Source organism: Brienomyrus brachyistius, chromosome 18 (genome assembly GCF_023856365.1).
Source record: "Brienomyrus brachyistius isolate T26 chromosome 18, BBRACH_0.4, whole genome shotgun sequence".
Taxonomy (NCBI): Eukaryota; Metazoa; Chordata; class Actinopteri; order Osteoglossiformes; family Mormyridae; genus Brienomyrus; species Brienomyrus brachyistius.
This window is the reverse complement of record NC_064550.1, coordinates 2,545,800-2,562,500: the sequence shown is the minus strand read 5'-3', so window position 1 is coordinate 2,562,500 and position 16,701 is coordinate 2,545,800. Positions and strand designations below refer to the sequence as shown.

Sequence of the window (16,701 nt, the reverse complement as noted above, 5' to 3'; positions counted from 1 at the left end):
CAACTATTAAATAACTAAAAATAAAAAAATACTAAAAACATTTTGACGACGGATGTACATAAAGCTCTTCAGAGCACACAGAAAATATATAAAATTGAAAAACTAACGGGGAAGTAAACAACTCACCATAGTGCAATTTTACTATAAAGGGGTGATTCACTTCTACTAGAATATCTCGTTCCATTTTTGTGCGAACACGGTCTCTAACTGTTGAGACAAAACATTTAAATGTTACACACATAAATACAGGTGCTCTTCATAACTTTTAATCCTATGTGGCGTAAAATAAAGTCTTCAGGGGCTCAGTTTTTAACGTAACAATTAGTAAAACAACAATATGCAAAAAGCTATCACTCAGGAAATTACCAAGAAATTCAAATATGTGCTTGAATTTTATTTTGTAAAACAGATAACTCCTCAGATATATAGGTGACATTCGTAGAAAAACAGAAATATTTTTCTGATTTCTTCATTAGTTTAAACGGTGAATAGGTCTTAAGCTACAAATTAAAAGAAACGGCACCAGAAAACCAGCTGGAAACCTAATGGAATGGAATTGAAATTTTCAGTATAACAGTATTGTTAAATCAAATAACGGTACGTACTTGAAGATTAATAGTTTTCCTATTCTGAATTTAAATGCAAAGAGGCTGTTGTGCATTGCACATTTCATGCCATTTTGCTACACAAACCGCTATATGTGTACACATACACTGGTAATGTACACATACACTGACATAAAGTATCATAACGGACACAAACATGCTGATACTTTTCTGGCCAAACACCTTTTAAAGATGCTTTCTTCAGCACTTTCATTGCATAGAGTTGTCCAGCATCTGGACCGATGACCTTTCGGACAAGAAATACCTAAAACAGAGGAGCATGCACAATCCTATTCAGACGTTATGTTTAATTAAATCCAGTGTAATGGAGAGATAAAAAGAATAAAAGACAGTCACCTCCACCATATTACAATCAAAGTCTCAAAGTTATCAGCGGCCTCTTAAAAACAGCAAGCAGTCACAATAACATTTTATTACAATAGTTAAAGAATTTCTTGACATACAAGCAAGTTACATCTTCTTACTTCTAGGGCTGTTGCGATCACGTTGCAATGTAAGTGTGATTATATGTTGCATGTGCGATGATCTCCAGCACTTTAGATGAAGGGTGAAAAATGTGTCTGAACGCCGCCTTTTCGGTACTATACGGACGTTTACTTAAGCCGGCAATTTGGTAAGTGGCTTAGTAGTGTACCTAAAATGTTAACGAGATGCTTACTGTGATGGCCACAAGTCAGATCTCTGTATAATTCAGGTACATCCTTAAGTTTAATAAATATGTCGGACTTTCAACTATAAAAAGAACCAGCACACCATCCACATCTTTTTACGGTTTATCCACAATATCTACTCTTTGAAAAGATGTTATGGCTGCTGAGCTGTCCCTTGTTCACCGCCACTTCAATGCTTATCCCCCATGATTTACCAAAACAGCAGTATGTGGTGCGCTCTGCTAACCAAAATCCATAAAAATAGGCATACACCTAATTCATGCAAAAACTGACTTATGGGCTTCACAATAAGCATCTCATTGATATTTTAGGCACGCTACTAAGCTGCTTACCAAACTGTCAGCATAAGTAAACGTCTGTATGGTACTGAAAAGCCAGCGTCCGGACAAATGTTTCACCCAGCATCGAAAGCCCTGGTGATCACTGCACATGCGCCTTATTACCACTACATCGTAACGTGATCGCGACACCCTTAATGACTTTAAATCCACCCATCCCTCCTTACATCACAAGCAGCAGGACGCCCACCTTTCCAAAGGAGCCTTGGCCCAGCACTTTGAGTAGCTCAAAGTGAGAAGGGTCTGCCTTCTCACAGCCCTCCTTCACATGATGGGTGATGGGGATCTCCTTGTAAGCACCATCATCCTGTGGAGGTATGGACAACACATACAATTTACCCTCGCCTGCTGAGTACAGGTTCGATGTACTTATCCGTGTCCCACAGAATGCACCCAAGAACCACTCACATTATTACTAGGTCCTAATACGACTCCAAGTCAGCAGGGAATAAAAGTTAAATATAAACCAGTTCCGCTGAATAAATTTTCTTGAATTTCACCCACCACTCTAAATAAGCACGCGATGGAATATGTATTACAAGCAGGGATGTACATAACTGGTACAGAAGTATACTTTCACCATATAAATCAATATGCACAGAAATATCTCCTTATAACAGCGCAGATGCAAACTTATTTTATGTGCATTTACCCTACTATGACAAGAAATTACCATGTATTTTAACCTTTATACGACGAATGAAGTATGAGTTAGCTGTATAAAGGTTAAAATGCAAGCTAATTTCTTCTCGTAGCGGCACAATTGCACATAAAATAAGTACATATTTCTGTTACAACAGACGAATTGTACGGCGAATGCGTACTTGTGTACCAGTCATGTGAATTCCTGACAATAAGTCACTAAGGTCTCGGGACTGCCTGAAAAATACGTCTGGTTAATTTGGGTTCTTTAAAGGACATCTGTATTGCACCATTATGAAGATGCTACACACAACAGCAGAAATCAGGAACATGGGGTTGTTAGGGGGCAAATAATCCTGCATTATTAATAGGACTATAACAGTGACAGAACACTGCTGCGAGTATAAAATGGTCAACAAAAGAACCCATAAAAACAAAGGACTAGTAATCATCTTAGCAGAAGGAAGGGCTTTCTCACAAGAGCCAAGCACTTAATTAGCTGAATTATTAAACACATTCAACATGCCAAATGCAGGATCTATGTTTATAAACAGTGGATCAGAAGCTCCTTAAAATTTTACTAGAGATCCCACCTAGGGCTGTCATGATCATTAAATTTTGGTTGTCAATTAATTGTCATACAAATAATTGAGATTAACGATTTAATTTAACAATTTAAGTCCTTTCCTTTTCATTTTAAAACACTATCAGCCTAGAGTTAGTCTAATGATAGTTTACTAATAAATGTACACCTCATGAAGAATATTGAGTATTGGAACATACAAAAATAGTGCTTGCCTTTTACGCTTAGTAAACAAAAATTGTACAGGGCTGATACGACATTAACAAAGAACTTAAACGCCTTGAGATAAATAGTTGTTGTTCCCTTTTCCTGATCCATAGCACCTGCTAGATTGGGAAGTGCAGATGTGTGAGGTACAATCTACTCATCTTGCCATTTTATGGCAAATCATATTTGCTACATTTACAGCAAACGAAGCTAGACAACTTATTGGAATTAAGGTAGTTTGGGGTAAATATAAGTGAACAAAGATCCATTTAAACTGAGGATAATCTTGCTTTTGGCTAAGCAAAAAATTTGGCATTGGGAAACATGACTCCTGGTGTTCATGATCTGCTTAACTTCTATTTTCTTTGCTTGTCATTTTAAGTGTTCACTCCGGTCATTTATTTCCAGTTTTTGGGTCAACATTATTACCTAAATATCCCATATCTGAAATGTTAGTTTATATTTCCATCAGCTGAAACTGCTGTGAAAATCCAGCGACATGGTATCTTGCCATACTTGCAGCTTTGGTTCACTCTAAAGTGAAATATGACGTTTGGTATTTGGGTTTGTTTCAGCCATATTTATATACAGTGGTGCACACAATTGGTATGCAAGTATGCATTCGCCGTATATGCAAATTAGCATTTATTTTATGTCCATTCGCGCTGTTATGACAAAGAAATCACTGTGCATTAGCTTTTATACTAAAGGTTAAAATGCACAGTAATTTCTTGTCATAACAGCGCGACTTCACATAAAATATGTACACATTTATGATGCTACAGCGTGTATCATCGTTGAAGGTGTACTTGCATACCAGTTATGCGCACCTGTTTATATCACTCCAAAAGCGTGATCAGAAATAAATTGAAAAAATAGCATACACTTCTTTAGGTCTTTGTGTTTAGTATACTAACTTTGCTGCAGCATAATAGTGGTAGCTGTCAGGGACATATACAGTCATCCCACTGTAATGAGACGAATAAAAACGCGCTCAGACACAAGAGCACGTGCTATGCAGAACTTTCATACAACAAAACAGAGAACACAAATAATACAAAATTTGAATATCTGCCTGATATTCTGGGCTGGTGGAAATCATGTGCAAGCAGCCTGTTATGAACTTTAAGTAGTGAAAAGAAATATTACCAGGATCAGGCTGGGTCATGAGTTTCGTGAAGTGAAGTGGCACAAATTGGGCACCGTCGTAAAATTCGCAAGGAACTGTAATGCTGCGCATGTGCAGATGTGCAAGGTACTAATACAACAAGCAATATGCATCGGGTCAGAAATGGAACAAGATGATGTCATTAAACAAGCACCAGCCAAATATAACAAGGTAGAAATCAATGGTGAAATAGTGAAAGAAATAAGACAGTTGTCTCATCCAGCTATTCCTATACAGATGAAGGAAGAACTAGGAGTTAACATAGTTCTCACAACAATAACAAGGTGTAACACGTAATCCAAATTTAGGGTGTAAATATGCATCAGGATGAATCGATTACTAAGTGGCAATTCATGTTGATTTGTAACATAACTGATTTTAGGGGGTAAAATTCTCCTTAAGAATGCTACTAATTCGGGGCTATTTCATTTGCCGTTCATGTGCTGCAGGTAGATGCGCAAAGTAGCAGTGCCGACATGCAAGTTTCATAGGATCGCAAGAGATTGTTCACTAGTATTCATAAAGGAAGCGCAACCTGATGATTGTTATGCACGACACTTCATGGAAACCGGCCCTCGTTTTGTAGCACAGAGCATATAATGGTCAAGGTAATCTTTGTGTTAAAATGCTAAGCTAGTCATGATCAAGACTCTCAGTCAACTAGCTAAACAAAAAAGTAATAAGCCTCGTTTACACTCAACATTAAATACATATACGGATACAGACTTGGCCTTCGGTTGGTACTCAGTGATTGGTGCACGCCAGCTGAAAGCTTGAGGATACAGATGAAATGGAGCAGTACCACTGGGAATAATGGGGGCAGTGTAGTAAATAGATCAAGCGAGACACTATGCGAGACACGAAAAAATTGTGAAAAAGCAGAAATTTCTAAAAAGCAACTACGCAATTTGGTTCTGAATATTAAACATCTACATGATGTTACTCCGCTCAGGCACAGAGAGAAACGATTATCGCAGAACAGCTGGGAGGACACTGGACAGGAATTAAATGCCAGTTGGACAGTAGTGAAGGAAAAGTGAAGGTCTGTCAAATTACTTTTGACTCTCCTGCCCTCTAGTGGATGTGTTGCTTAGCATCCATGCCAACGTTAAGGGACGTATGGAAGCGCGTGTACAGTGACGATTACATCATTTGAAATGGACATGTTTATTTTCGTACGTAAAGGATGCATAAATGAGCCTTTAGCTATAGAAATGCATAAGATATTCTTTAACACATTGGTATAAGTTGATATACGTTAAAAATACATTTCGGTATCAGTTCAATGTGTCAATCTTGGCCTATATTGCTGGCTGATATCCAAACTTTATCAATATTCAAAGTTAGCGGCCCCAGAGCTAAAGACATAGCTACTAGAATAATGGAGATGATTCCATTCGACGATCCACCATTTTCCATAGTGGAGGGTGAGGAATTTAGAGATCTCAAAGTACCGACTGGCAGCATATTCACAATTCAGTAAATCTGGCCGGAGATTGATGTTTTGTTTCACAAAGAATAAAAAATGACAATCTGTGTCAGTAAGCCTGGCATCACCCACAACCATTTTTTCCTGTACAGTTCAGTAGTTAGCCTGTTGACAGTTTGCACTGGATTGCGCTCCCCGGGTAATAACAACAATTAATGTTCCGAGATTAAACTTTCTTTGCATTGCATTAACAGTATGAGATTCCGATGGCAATATTTATGAAATTTTTTCAGCTAAGTTAAGAAATATTTGAAATTAGGTAATCAAAAAAATCTAATGAAATCGTGATAGAAATTTTTAAAATTTCTGATGCAGTGAATTGTTCCTTCAAAAATGGTAATCAAATTCATTCGCCTTGCGGGCAAGAATTTACACCCCTGGTCAGAGCATAACCATAGTATTCTGTTTCCTGCTAAGATTCTCTTGCAGTGAATAGCTGATGTCAAGAGAATTTACAAAATGCAACAAAAAACAACTAATGGGAAAATAAAAATCAATACAACATCATATACTCTGTGCAGTGGGAAAGTACCTCAAACTTCACCAAAGGTCTGTTAATCTCTAACCCCCTTATGTCTCATTAACATCCACACTGGTAGACAATGTGAAAAGCAGCATAATGCCTTGATTTTCAGAATAGATGCATGGGAGGCACATATATTCAGCTAATAATACCATGACACTGAAGGGCAAGATATTTGACTCACACAGTGCAAAAGATATTCCCCTCCCTCCATCGGATCATCCATGATCTGGTGTCCATTCACCTAAAAGAGAATGAAAATGTTGAATGAAATGCAGCACTAATGAAAAAATGTAGCAGAATCAATACATTTTCACTGAAAGTGTTTAACAAAATATTCCTTTAAACAGCATAAAAAAAAAAACGTTTTTCCAGATTTTTGAAGTGGCGGCGACAAATGTGGCCAAACACATGGCCAGGTCACCCTATGGGAACACAGGCGATCACCTAGGCCTTTTCATTAAGGGGTGCAAAAAAGTCAGTGGGGTGATGGGGGGTGGGAAAATCAGAGGAAATACCTCTGGTTGCATTCCGTGACATTACAGACTATATATTTCACTACTTACACACAAGCTAACTAGCTGACAGCCAGATACTGTACTACTGAAAAAAATTATGCTGCTCTGGGAGATTATGGGGGGGGGGGCAAACAAATCTCACCTAGGGTACCAGAACACCCAAGTCTGGTCCTGCATAAACATTTAAAAGCATTCCCTTCTCTTTTGATAGAATTTGTCTTAAGCCAACTTCCCTTGTTTTTAATCCAGAACATCAGTTTCTCAATTTCTCCTTATTTTCCAGAGTCTTTTGTTGCTGGCAAAGTCACATAATTATATAGCCACAGTATAGTACAGCACATCAATTGTACTTCTTCAGCATGAGTGGATAAATAACTAGTCACCAAACCCTGCTGTCTTTACAGAAAAGAATTGTGGATAAACACCCCTTAAATTGAATCTGATATTGGGGGAGTTATTTTTGAACTGAATTACTCATATCAGAATTGTCACAACATTAGTCAGCTTCCAAGTCTTGCCACTTGAAATGGTAGTACTTTTCACAGCACTTTAAGTTCAAGTTACAACATACAGTGATAGCAGAAAGTCTTGGGACACTTACTAACTTCTTGGTTTCATAGCTAAAGTCAATTGACAAGCACTGTTTAACACAGGGGTCTCCAACTCCGGTCTTGCAGAGCTACTATCCAGTAGGTTTTCTGTCCCACTTGGCTTCTGATGAGCCACACCTGTTCCTGGTATTTACCTGAGAACAGATGTGGCTCATCAGAAGCGAGGTAGGATAGAAAACCTATTGGACAGTAGCTCTCCAGGACCGGAGTTGGAGACCCCGGGTTTCACATATCTGCACATATGTTTCGCATAGACATCTCCTTTTTGAATTGTCATTTTTTTGATTGACTCATTCAGTTCTGTTCTTGCCATTTTGCTATTAATTGTTATTGTAGTCATTGGCTCCCAATGCTGTTTACTAAACACAAATGTTTGGTGTTTTATGTTACTACAAAGGTGTTACGAATTAAAAAGCACCCAAAGAGACTGCATGTCAATGAATTTTTAACTCAGAACAGCACTTTAAAAACTATAATTCGGGTTTCAATTTATTACTACTTGATATTAATGTTTTACTTAAAAAAATACATTTGCAATATTTTTCTGAAATAAGCAAGCACTTTGTCAGCACTAATCTTTCTTTTTTTCGACAGCCTTCCTTTACAGCAGTCTGCCTCAGTTTGCTTGGTGTTTATGGGCAACATAATGTTCATATTACAACTGTAACTCGTCAGCCTGTAATACACTGATTACGGTTACCAGCCATCAAAAAAATCATTTTCATTGAGATGGTTCTAGTTTCACAATCAGAAAATTGTGCCACTGAAATAAGATGCACTGTATCATATTAAAAAAGTGGTAATAGTTTGCAAATTAGATATTTCAGCACGTATGGACTAAACTGCGCCTCAACAATGATACAAGGGTATTTCATTATATATATTGCAATCTTCATCATTAGTTTTGCCCCCGGAATAAACCAAAACCAACCCCCTCCATATCTCCGGCACTGAAAATATTGAGAAGGGAACAGTGTATTTTCCCTACGTTTCATTAATGGGTTTCAAAACATCAGCAGTAGTAATTTATGCAAATGTAAAAGCTGCAACCTCTGAAATGCTCAATACAATGTCACATTAACCCCCGCCCCTGCTTACTCAAAAGCATCTCCATGAAGTCCAATACAGCCTCTCGTTTTAAAGTGAATTAGCATGCAATCATTGTAATGTAACGCAACATTCAAAGATTACCCATATGACTGTCCATTTTTCTATCAAAGAGGAATTACATTTTGCACATTATCACAGGAAAGGGCTATACAGAAAGGATATGTTGACACTGGCCATTGAACTCGGCAAAACATGAACAGGATATTAAACTCAAATACTGAGGCCATGCAGAGCAGATTGCAATGTTAAGCTCCCTCTTTCAGCTATTTTTATTTGGCTGCTCTTAAGTTCAGAGATGACAGCGTACGATTCAGAATGAGCTTAAGTCCAGCTTAAAATCATCCCAAAATATCTGGCATTCAGAGCTGTCACACAATTACATCTAACGTTCAGGAATGGTAAAATGAACAGAGAAGAAAAAAGATATTCCGTTTAGTCAAGCATCAACAGCTAGTGATTTAGCACTTAGCTCAAAGAAAGCACAGACGGACAAATCCTGCACCCTACAAAGTAGGACACAGAAGCATGTGTGCATGTATGCACAAGAGGACTGGGGGGGGGGTGTGATACTGTCAGATGTAATAGCAGCAAGCAACAACAGTGGCCATCAGAGTAGAAGAAAACTTCCTGAAGTCTGCTAGTGATAAACTAGTAACTTAAAGTATTTCAGTGATGCCAGGGGGAAACTGCATACATCAGCGAGAAACAAACAACAACGGTAGAATCACAGTGCAAAATATAGACAAAGTACAGACAATACAACGACAGTACAGTAACAAAGCTGAATAAAATGAATAAAAAAATGTGAACGGGGGATGTTCCTGTGATGTACCAGGTAAATGTATTATAATCATGAAAAGGTGCTAACCATTTAAAAATGCTATTCTAGCATTTGTTATAACTGAGCGTGAGGGCTGGCACGTTTGGGGGCACCAGACAGACACCAATCCCCAGTGCAGCTTTTTAGTGCACTGTGGTAGAATGAGCTTAATGGCTAAAAGGTTCACTGATAGAACACTGCACAGATAAAAAGGGCAGAACTCTTCATAGTCCTTCAGTTTTGCTACTATTCTCTTCTATTCAACTGCCTGCAGTGGGTCCAGAGTCAGTCCCGCTTTGGAGCTGACCTTCCTGATAAGTTTTTCAGATGTTTTGCAAAGCTTTACTCATGCAGCAGACCACCACTTAGAGAAGTACATTAGCCACTAAGGACTAGTGAAACATCCTCAGCAACCTGCTGCACACATCAAAACACCTGAGCTTCTTCAAAAACTCGTTTCAGGTCTTTCTTGTACAGTACCACTGTGTTGCCCATCCAGTCCAGTCGGCTGCTTAAGTAGACCCTGAGGCACTTGTAAGCCCCACCACCTACACCTATATAGGGACTTGTCTAGGGAGCTCCTTGCAACACCAGACGTCCACCACCAATTCCTTTGTCTTGCTGATGCTGGGTCACACATTGTACTCCCTGTACCATAAATCCTCCACTAGCATCCTGTACTGCCATCTCTAATGTTGATGCACCCAGTACTGGTAGAATCATCAAAGAACTTCTGTACATGGAAGTAACTGGAGTTCTTGTACATATCCAACTTGTAGGGGATACACAGGAAAGGAGAATGGATGGTTAACTGAGGTGCTCTACAGCACCTCCATTTCCTCCCGCAGACGGTGGACGGTCAGAGGGGCTCCTTGGCACACCAACTGTGGATCATGTAGATCAGAGTACGTTCTACACCTGTGTGTACCTGGGAGGCAAACTACAGGGGATGCGAGTAGTCCGTGACCAGGTGTCAAAGCCTCACTAATGTCTTCATGATGTGTAATAAGAAACCAACTGCTCTGAAGTTCCTCTTTTTCAGCACCGAGAGCACAGGATGCTTTCCAGAGCCGAAGCACTTTCTGTATGCTCAGGGAGAGGAAGGACAGGTAGTGAAGGTCAAATATGATGCTCTGCCACTGCTACGAAGAACCAAGCCGTACTGGGAACTGACGGTTTTCCATTGCAAATTACATGATTCATACCCGAGCTGTAGCTGTGCTGATATGGCCCTGTTTACTAGCAGTGCGGAAAGTGTGACCGAACAAAGGTAGCAGCACCACCACCATCTGACTGATTGATATTCATGGATAACAGTAATCTGCATCAATATGCATGAATTATGAAGGAAAAAAGGGCATGTTCTACATATTATTCGTAGTATCTCAATTTGTTGAAGCATTGCCAAGAACTTGGAACTTCAACCTATTTAAAAAAGTTGTACAGAACAGCTGAACGTAATGGATCTGTAATGCAAATTTAGGCAAGCGGATGTTAATATTGCTAGCATTTCATGCTAACATAAGATGGCGATTCTCACAGACGTGCTAGCAGAAATTAGCACGTAATAAATCACGATGTACACCATGTGAACAGTAAATAAGAGTCTGTTCAGTTTAATGTTACTGCTGCTTTCCAAAGCCAGCAACGCCTGTATCAGGCCAACCCTTGGAAACTGAAGCAGGTTGGAACCGTGCTATAACTAGTCTCTCTTTGTGGTACGGCTCCAGTATGACTCTATTCCTGTATTCCAGTGGAAAAGCGCCAATAGACTGGGAATGTGGTGTGTGGGGCCCAAAACCCTGTCAGAAAGCACAATGAAGTAGGTGGTGCTGTGATGGGACTGGACTGGGAAATAAACTTCTTCAGTTCCATCTGAATCCACCTGAATTCCTCGTTGTCTCCAGACCTGAAAGAAATGTTTTTCTTGTTCAGTAGTCCCTTCAAATCCATCACTTTTTATGGTGAATAAATCCCACTGTGGGAACTGTGTTATCCAGACAGAAGTGGATTTAGTTTGTGATACACTGCAGCCATAGTACACAGTTCTGGTGGTGATTGGCAACTGCTGAATTATAGGTTTATATGTGGGATGTGGAGAGGCCTGTGGGGGGGGGGAGATACAACAGACTTAAAAGTCTGCTTAACAACTCCTGTTTCCCCTTGTAGTACAGTGTACCTGCCCTGCAGCACATGACAACAAAGGAGATGAATCCAGAAGGTTTTGTTGCATGCAAGTGAATGGCAGGATTTCCGCACGGGTCCCGTGGTCCATGGTTGAATACTCTATACTGAAAGCCAGAAGAAGCATAAAAACATTCCTGTTCTACGTCACAATAACAGAACCAGAGTATTTAACTACGTTACTGAATAAAGTTTAGTAAAAATGAAAACAATAAAGAGACGGTGTTAGTAAAATTCAGCGCTGTAACCAGCTAACCATTCGTAATCCTTAATGCGCCACCCGCTCCCTGCTACTCATCACATCCTCCATCTGTTTCAGTTCCGCATCACTGAACTCTAAGCAGAAACTAGAATGAACTGTGCACCGCACAGAAAAAAAAAAATCAGTCTGCCCTGCCCCCACAACCAGTACCTCTCAAGGATGATAAAGACGGTGAAGATCATATCTGACTCCTCACACCCTGGGTACATCCTCTTTCAATGTCTCCCACAAAAACTGAGGCAGAAGTGTTATCACCTGTCCGGCTTCTTTCCCCAGGCCCAACCCGCCTGAATGCGGGGCTTCGACATATCCCTGCCCTTCAACCACTTTATGGGACTTTATGCCATAACTGACAGGCACGTCACCCACAGTACATGCTATACATTTATACTAGAACTTTAATGGTGCCTCTGTAACCACGTATGAGAAGAAAGAGTGAGCAAAGAAATTTATTATGGACCAAAATGTACTCCAGGAACAATTCAAGAACTTTCATGCTCTTCCACCCAAAACAATTACAAACACACACACACAACTAAATAATCAAGAATTAGCACTTACTCACCATGTATTTACAGATTCAACCATAGCAATGACCATAAATATAATATATGGCAACACTGAACACCTTACACTAAGGTGCACTTATAATACTACATACAAAGGATGTCAGAAGGATGGAAAAGTTGACACACAAATAAAAGCTGATGATGCCAATGTCAAACTGAAGACTTAGGGCTGTCACTGCTAACAGTCAGACTGGAACATAATGCAGACTGCAGGTCAGAAACTTTGGGATTTTTAACTCTTAGGCTGGGTAGCACCAACATGGATTAACAAATTAATCTTTTAGAATTAATTTAGGGTTAGGAAATCTAGGTTTAAACTGGTTTATAATTAATCAGAGACTTGTTGCTCATCTTAATTTTAACCCTGGAATAGTTAAACCAGTTTAAACTATGAATAAAATAGGATTAATTCAGGTTCAGTACCCACCATGATATCGCCAGACGAAATGTAAACAAATTCATAAGACACTGTAAGCTAAATACATATGGCCTTAAATAACGCAAATGTCTAATGAACTTCTTACAAATAAAAGCTGCTATTTTTAACACACTTTTGTTTTCAGTTATGCTGATTTACTTTTCGCACACCTCTTGGACATTAATTGAGCAGTAGTCCTTTCGATTATGAAAAAGTTCCCCATTCTCACAACTTGGGTTAGTAATGAAAATAAGCATGTGGGATACAAAAAAAGTTCATAGGTTAAACTTCACACAAAATTTCAAATGAAACACCTCCCCGTCAAAACAAAGGAGGATAAAAAAAAAGTCCTTTTGTTCGTTATTTAATAGTTATTGGGGGAATCGACTGCGATCAAAATAGAACACAGCCTATTATTAATATTTTACTTAAACGACCCGAAACATGTTCATGATTCATTGAAGCAGATCAATCTTTCGTTTTCCACAGAATAAAAAACAATGCAACATTATTCCGTTAATAAGCGCTGGCGAGTTTCATCGCCGACACCGGTGATATTATACAAAAGTATATTGGTTAACAATCTAGGTTTCCGATGCAGAAATATGGAGATGTGAGCAAAAATATCAATTAAATGTAACTGGGGTAAAAAAAGGAATTCCGTCAGCTCAATTTTTGCTCCCCTACATCTTTTTCTGCACTTCGGTGTAACTTCCATCTTAGCACCGGTGCTTGTGGTCAACCAATCAGCAAGCTATGGCGGTGTGATAGAGCCTATTTCTGCAAACTGTGGTTTGGTAAACTCCAAAAAGATCCCCATCAACCATCTGAAAACTCCCAGTGGCATAAAACGCAAAGCTACTAGTAGCTGGAGAAGTGGAGGTACAGCAGATTTCCTCTCACTTCCATGCATGACAGCTGGTCCAACCTTCAAACTGAGCTTTATGACACATTCAACTGTAAATCTATACCGCTGGGAAAACTCACTATTGCATTAAAAAATTCAGTTGGGTTTAATCTCTCTTGAATTTTCCTATATGGGACTCTTTCCTCCAATCCCATCCAGCTAAGAAATGTAGCCACGCTGTCAATAAAACTGAAACAGATCTAACATAAACCTGCTCAGTGGTTGGTTTAAATATCACAGATTATCCTGCTTTTTATACTAGGCTTAAATTCGCTGGTGCAACTGACTTGAATTTAAGCTAAATTTAAGTGGAAATTAAACTGAAATTACCAAAGGTTTAGATTTAACCAGGATAACTAAATTTAAACTACATTCAAAGTTTGGTTCAACAGGGTAATCCTATTTAATTGAATCCTATTTAATAGTTAAACCATGTCGGTGCAAGCCAGCCGTATAGTCATACAGTCGTTCTCAATTCACAGAAAAGAGGCAAAGTGTAGGGCTCTATATTATTTCTTAATATGGTATCAGCAGAAAAGCTGGGAAGAGAATGCATGCTTTGAATATCAAGATTCTACTTTTAAATAGCAAGTATCTGAATGGTAGGTGTTATAGCTTCTGGGGAAAGACAAGTCGATAATCAATTTGACTACTTAACAGACAGGAAATTTAGCTTGACACCATAAACATATCTGCTAAAAACTGTGTAACTAAGACCATGCAATCAGATTAAAAAACACCACAAAAGAAAAAAATATAGAAAAGCTGTGCAAAGAGCAATGCAAAGAGCTGACGCTGAATAAAGTGTAAGTCGAACTGAAAAGATCTCATTGTGTTCATCCATCCATCCATCCAAGTGTTTATCCTGGTTAGCCTGGGGTACACTTAATATAGGACAGAAGTCCATCACCAAGCACATACATGCACACACTAATTGAGTTAATTAGTTTAGGGAATGACAAATAAAATACTATCCCACAAAGGAAGGTAAGGGAGACAGATGGACATTGGAGAAGTGACACTGTTAGCTTCCCAATATATTCCATAACAAATAGCCTTTGTCCAACAGGACGGACACAACACTGTTTAACAGAGGGCCGGGAACAGGAGAAAGTTCTAAGTTACAAATTTTTGTAGTTTTTTTTTTATGTTAAGACATACTGTAAGTCAGTGTTCAAAAATGTATTTTCTCTTTTGAAACATACCTTGCATTCAGAAAGAATTCATTCATGACTCATTACCTATTATAGCCTTATACAGCAGTCAGATCTATAAGCAAGCATAGCAAACTGCAGCATTTCCCTTTCTCAGAATTACTCCGCTCTGACATTTTTATATGGAACGAAACGACTTTCCTTAAACATTCATTGAAAGCCATCGCAAACATTTTGCAAAAATAGAATAGGCCTATTAGCTATTTCATAAAAATTAAAACTAACCATCCAGACATACATAATAATGTAGAAATAGAAGTTATAAGTTTGCTTTTCTACAAAAAGACAAATTTAAGTCCAATAACAAAAAAGCTATCGTTAAAACAAAAACATAAAAATTGGACGGTTGAAAAGTGCTGCCTGCCATTGAGCTAATAGACACTCAGATTTCAGTCACGTTTCACGTCTCAAATCCAAAAGATTTTGATCCCTTGCCCATATGTTACAATGATTTGATGATTAAGGTTGATTAAAGTACTGCAGCAATAAAAAAAACAATCTAGGTAGCCTGTATGAAAATGTGTCCTATTTACCATATTGTTTTATTATGACTTAGGCTATTAGGCAAAGACGCATCTCGGAAACGCCATGCACTTCACCGATTGAAAAAAAGAAGTCAATTTTTACATAAGAAACTGAGATTAACGAGCATCTACTGCTGGCAACAATATCACAGTTAACGAGACATTTACAGCTTGTATGCATTTCAAGCATCTGACAACCGCTGTAGTCAGGAAAGTAACTGCAACGTAACTGAAGTGCCGAAAAAACAGGCGCCATCCAACAGACAGCAATGCTGAAGTGACGAATAAAATAATGGATCGGGAAGATAAAGAGGCAGGACAACCTCAGTATTCAAGTTAACAGCAAGCAGCAAGCTAAGTAAATTTTACACAAGGCCTAATAATTTTTTTTTTTACACGCAACGCACCCATCTGGTCAGGCAAAACGTATATTTTAAGTTACCAAACCATCACCCACGAAGAAAAGTCAGCAATTATTTAGAAAACCACAGTACTGCTGTTTATTCATAACTGTTGCTAACTACATACCTCGCTAAGGCTGTGTACCTCCATTTTGTGCCAGTAATCTTCCGGCTGGCCAAAGCATCGTTAGGCTACCGCTCCATCTCACAGCGGCATTTCTCGGTGCTGAGATAACAGGCTGGGCGATGCGCTCTCCTGAAACTTAACGTCGTTTTGTTTGTACTGTTGATGTGTCAAAGTAAATAAAGAGGCCCAACATTAAAATGGGAATCCCGCACTTTAATAAAAGCCCCCCCTACGCTTTCTCTCTCTATATAGTTACACGTGAATATGGCCGCCGCAGTGTCGCCGAAACCGCATGGAAACCGAGCCCAGGCTCTGACGTGGGTTCCCTGACTCAAGGGTTTCCCTTATCTCATTGCGAGTAGCTGGAACAAAACTGAAAAACGGTAAGCCTACGCAGTAAAGCAGATATACCACGCGATGTTATAATTACATAAATATATCCTGGTGATATTAACATGGAAAACTTTCGCAAGTTTCCCCAGCTATGAATTAGGCAGCGCTGTTACAAGATTGAATGTGAAACACCCACTGTTAACTCATCCAGTCATCACGCAGCCGCAACAGTTCTCGAGTTATTTTTTTAAAAAGAATGTCCAATTCTAGATAGTGTCACTATCGATCAATTAGCGACTTTCAAGGTTGTTATGCCGCGCCATTGTATATACAATGTAAAGGACGAAGATACTTCTTTCTTACAATTTACCCTGTGCAGGGTTCCAGGGGGCTGGAGCCGGGGCACCAGAAACGGAAGAATATTCATTCATCCCCCCCGCCTCCAGTAAATAAATC

The 16,701-nt window shown here is 39.0% G+C and overlaps 1 protein-coding gene across 2 annotated transcripts in view; it reads right to left on the bottom strand.

Moving 5' to 3' along the window:
* LOC125712998 (ribosomal protein S6 kinase alpha-6) overlaps positions 1 to 16,424 on the bottom strand; it is a 29,193-nt gene extending 12,769 nt beyond the window's left edge. The window contains exons 1-5 of one of the 2 annotated variants that reach the window (XM_048983673.1): positions 15,913 to 16,424; positions 6,432 to 6,491; positions 1,826 to 1,942; positions 789 to 870; positions 127 to 207 (exon numbers count right to left, since the gene is read on the bottom strand). In XM_048983673.1, coding sequence (XP_048839630.1) covers positions 127 to 207; positions 789 to 870; positions 1,826 to 1,942; positions 6,432 to 6,491; positions 15,913 to 15,936 — 364 coding nt within the window. In that variant the 5' untranslated portion in view covers positions 15,937 to 16,424. Of the gene's footprint in view, positions 1 to 126; positions 208 to 788; positions 871 to 1,802; positions 1,943 to 6,431; positions 6,492 to 15,912 lie in introns of those variants that run through there. The other variant, XM_048983674.1, reaches the window with a different exon arrangement.
* Positions 16,425 to 16,701: the final 277 nt, after the last annotated feature.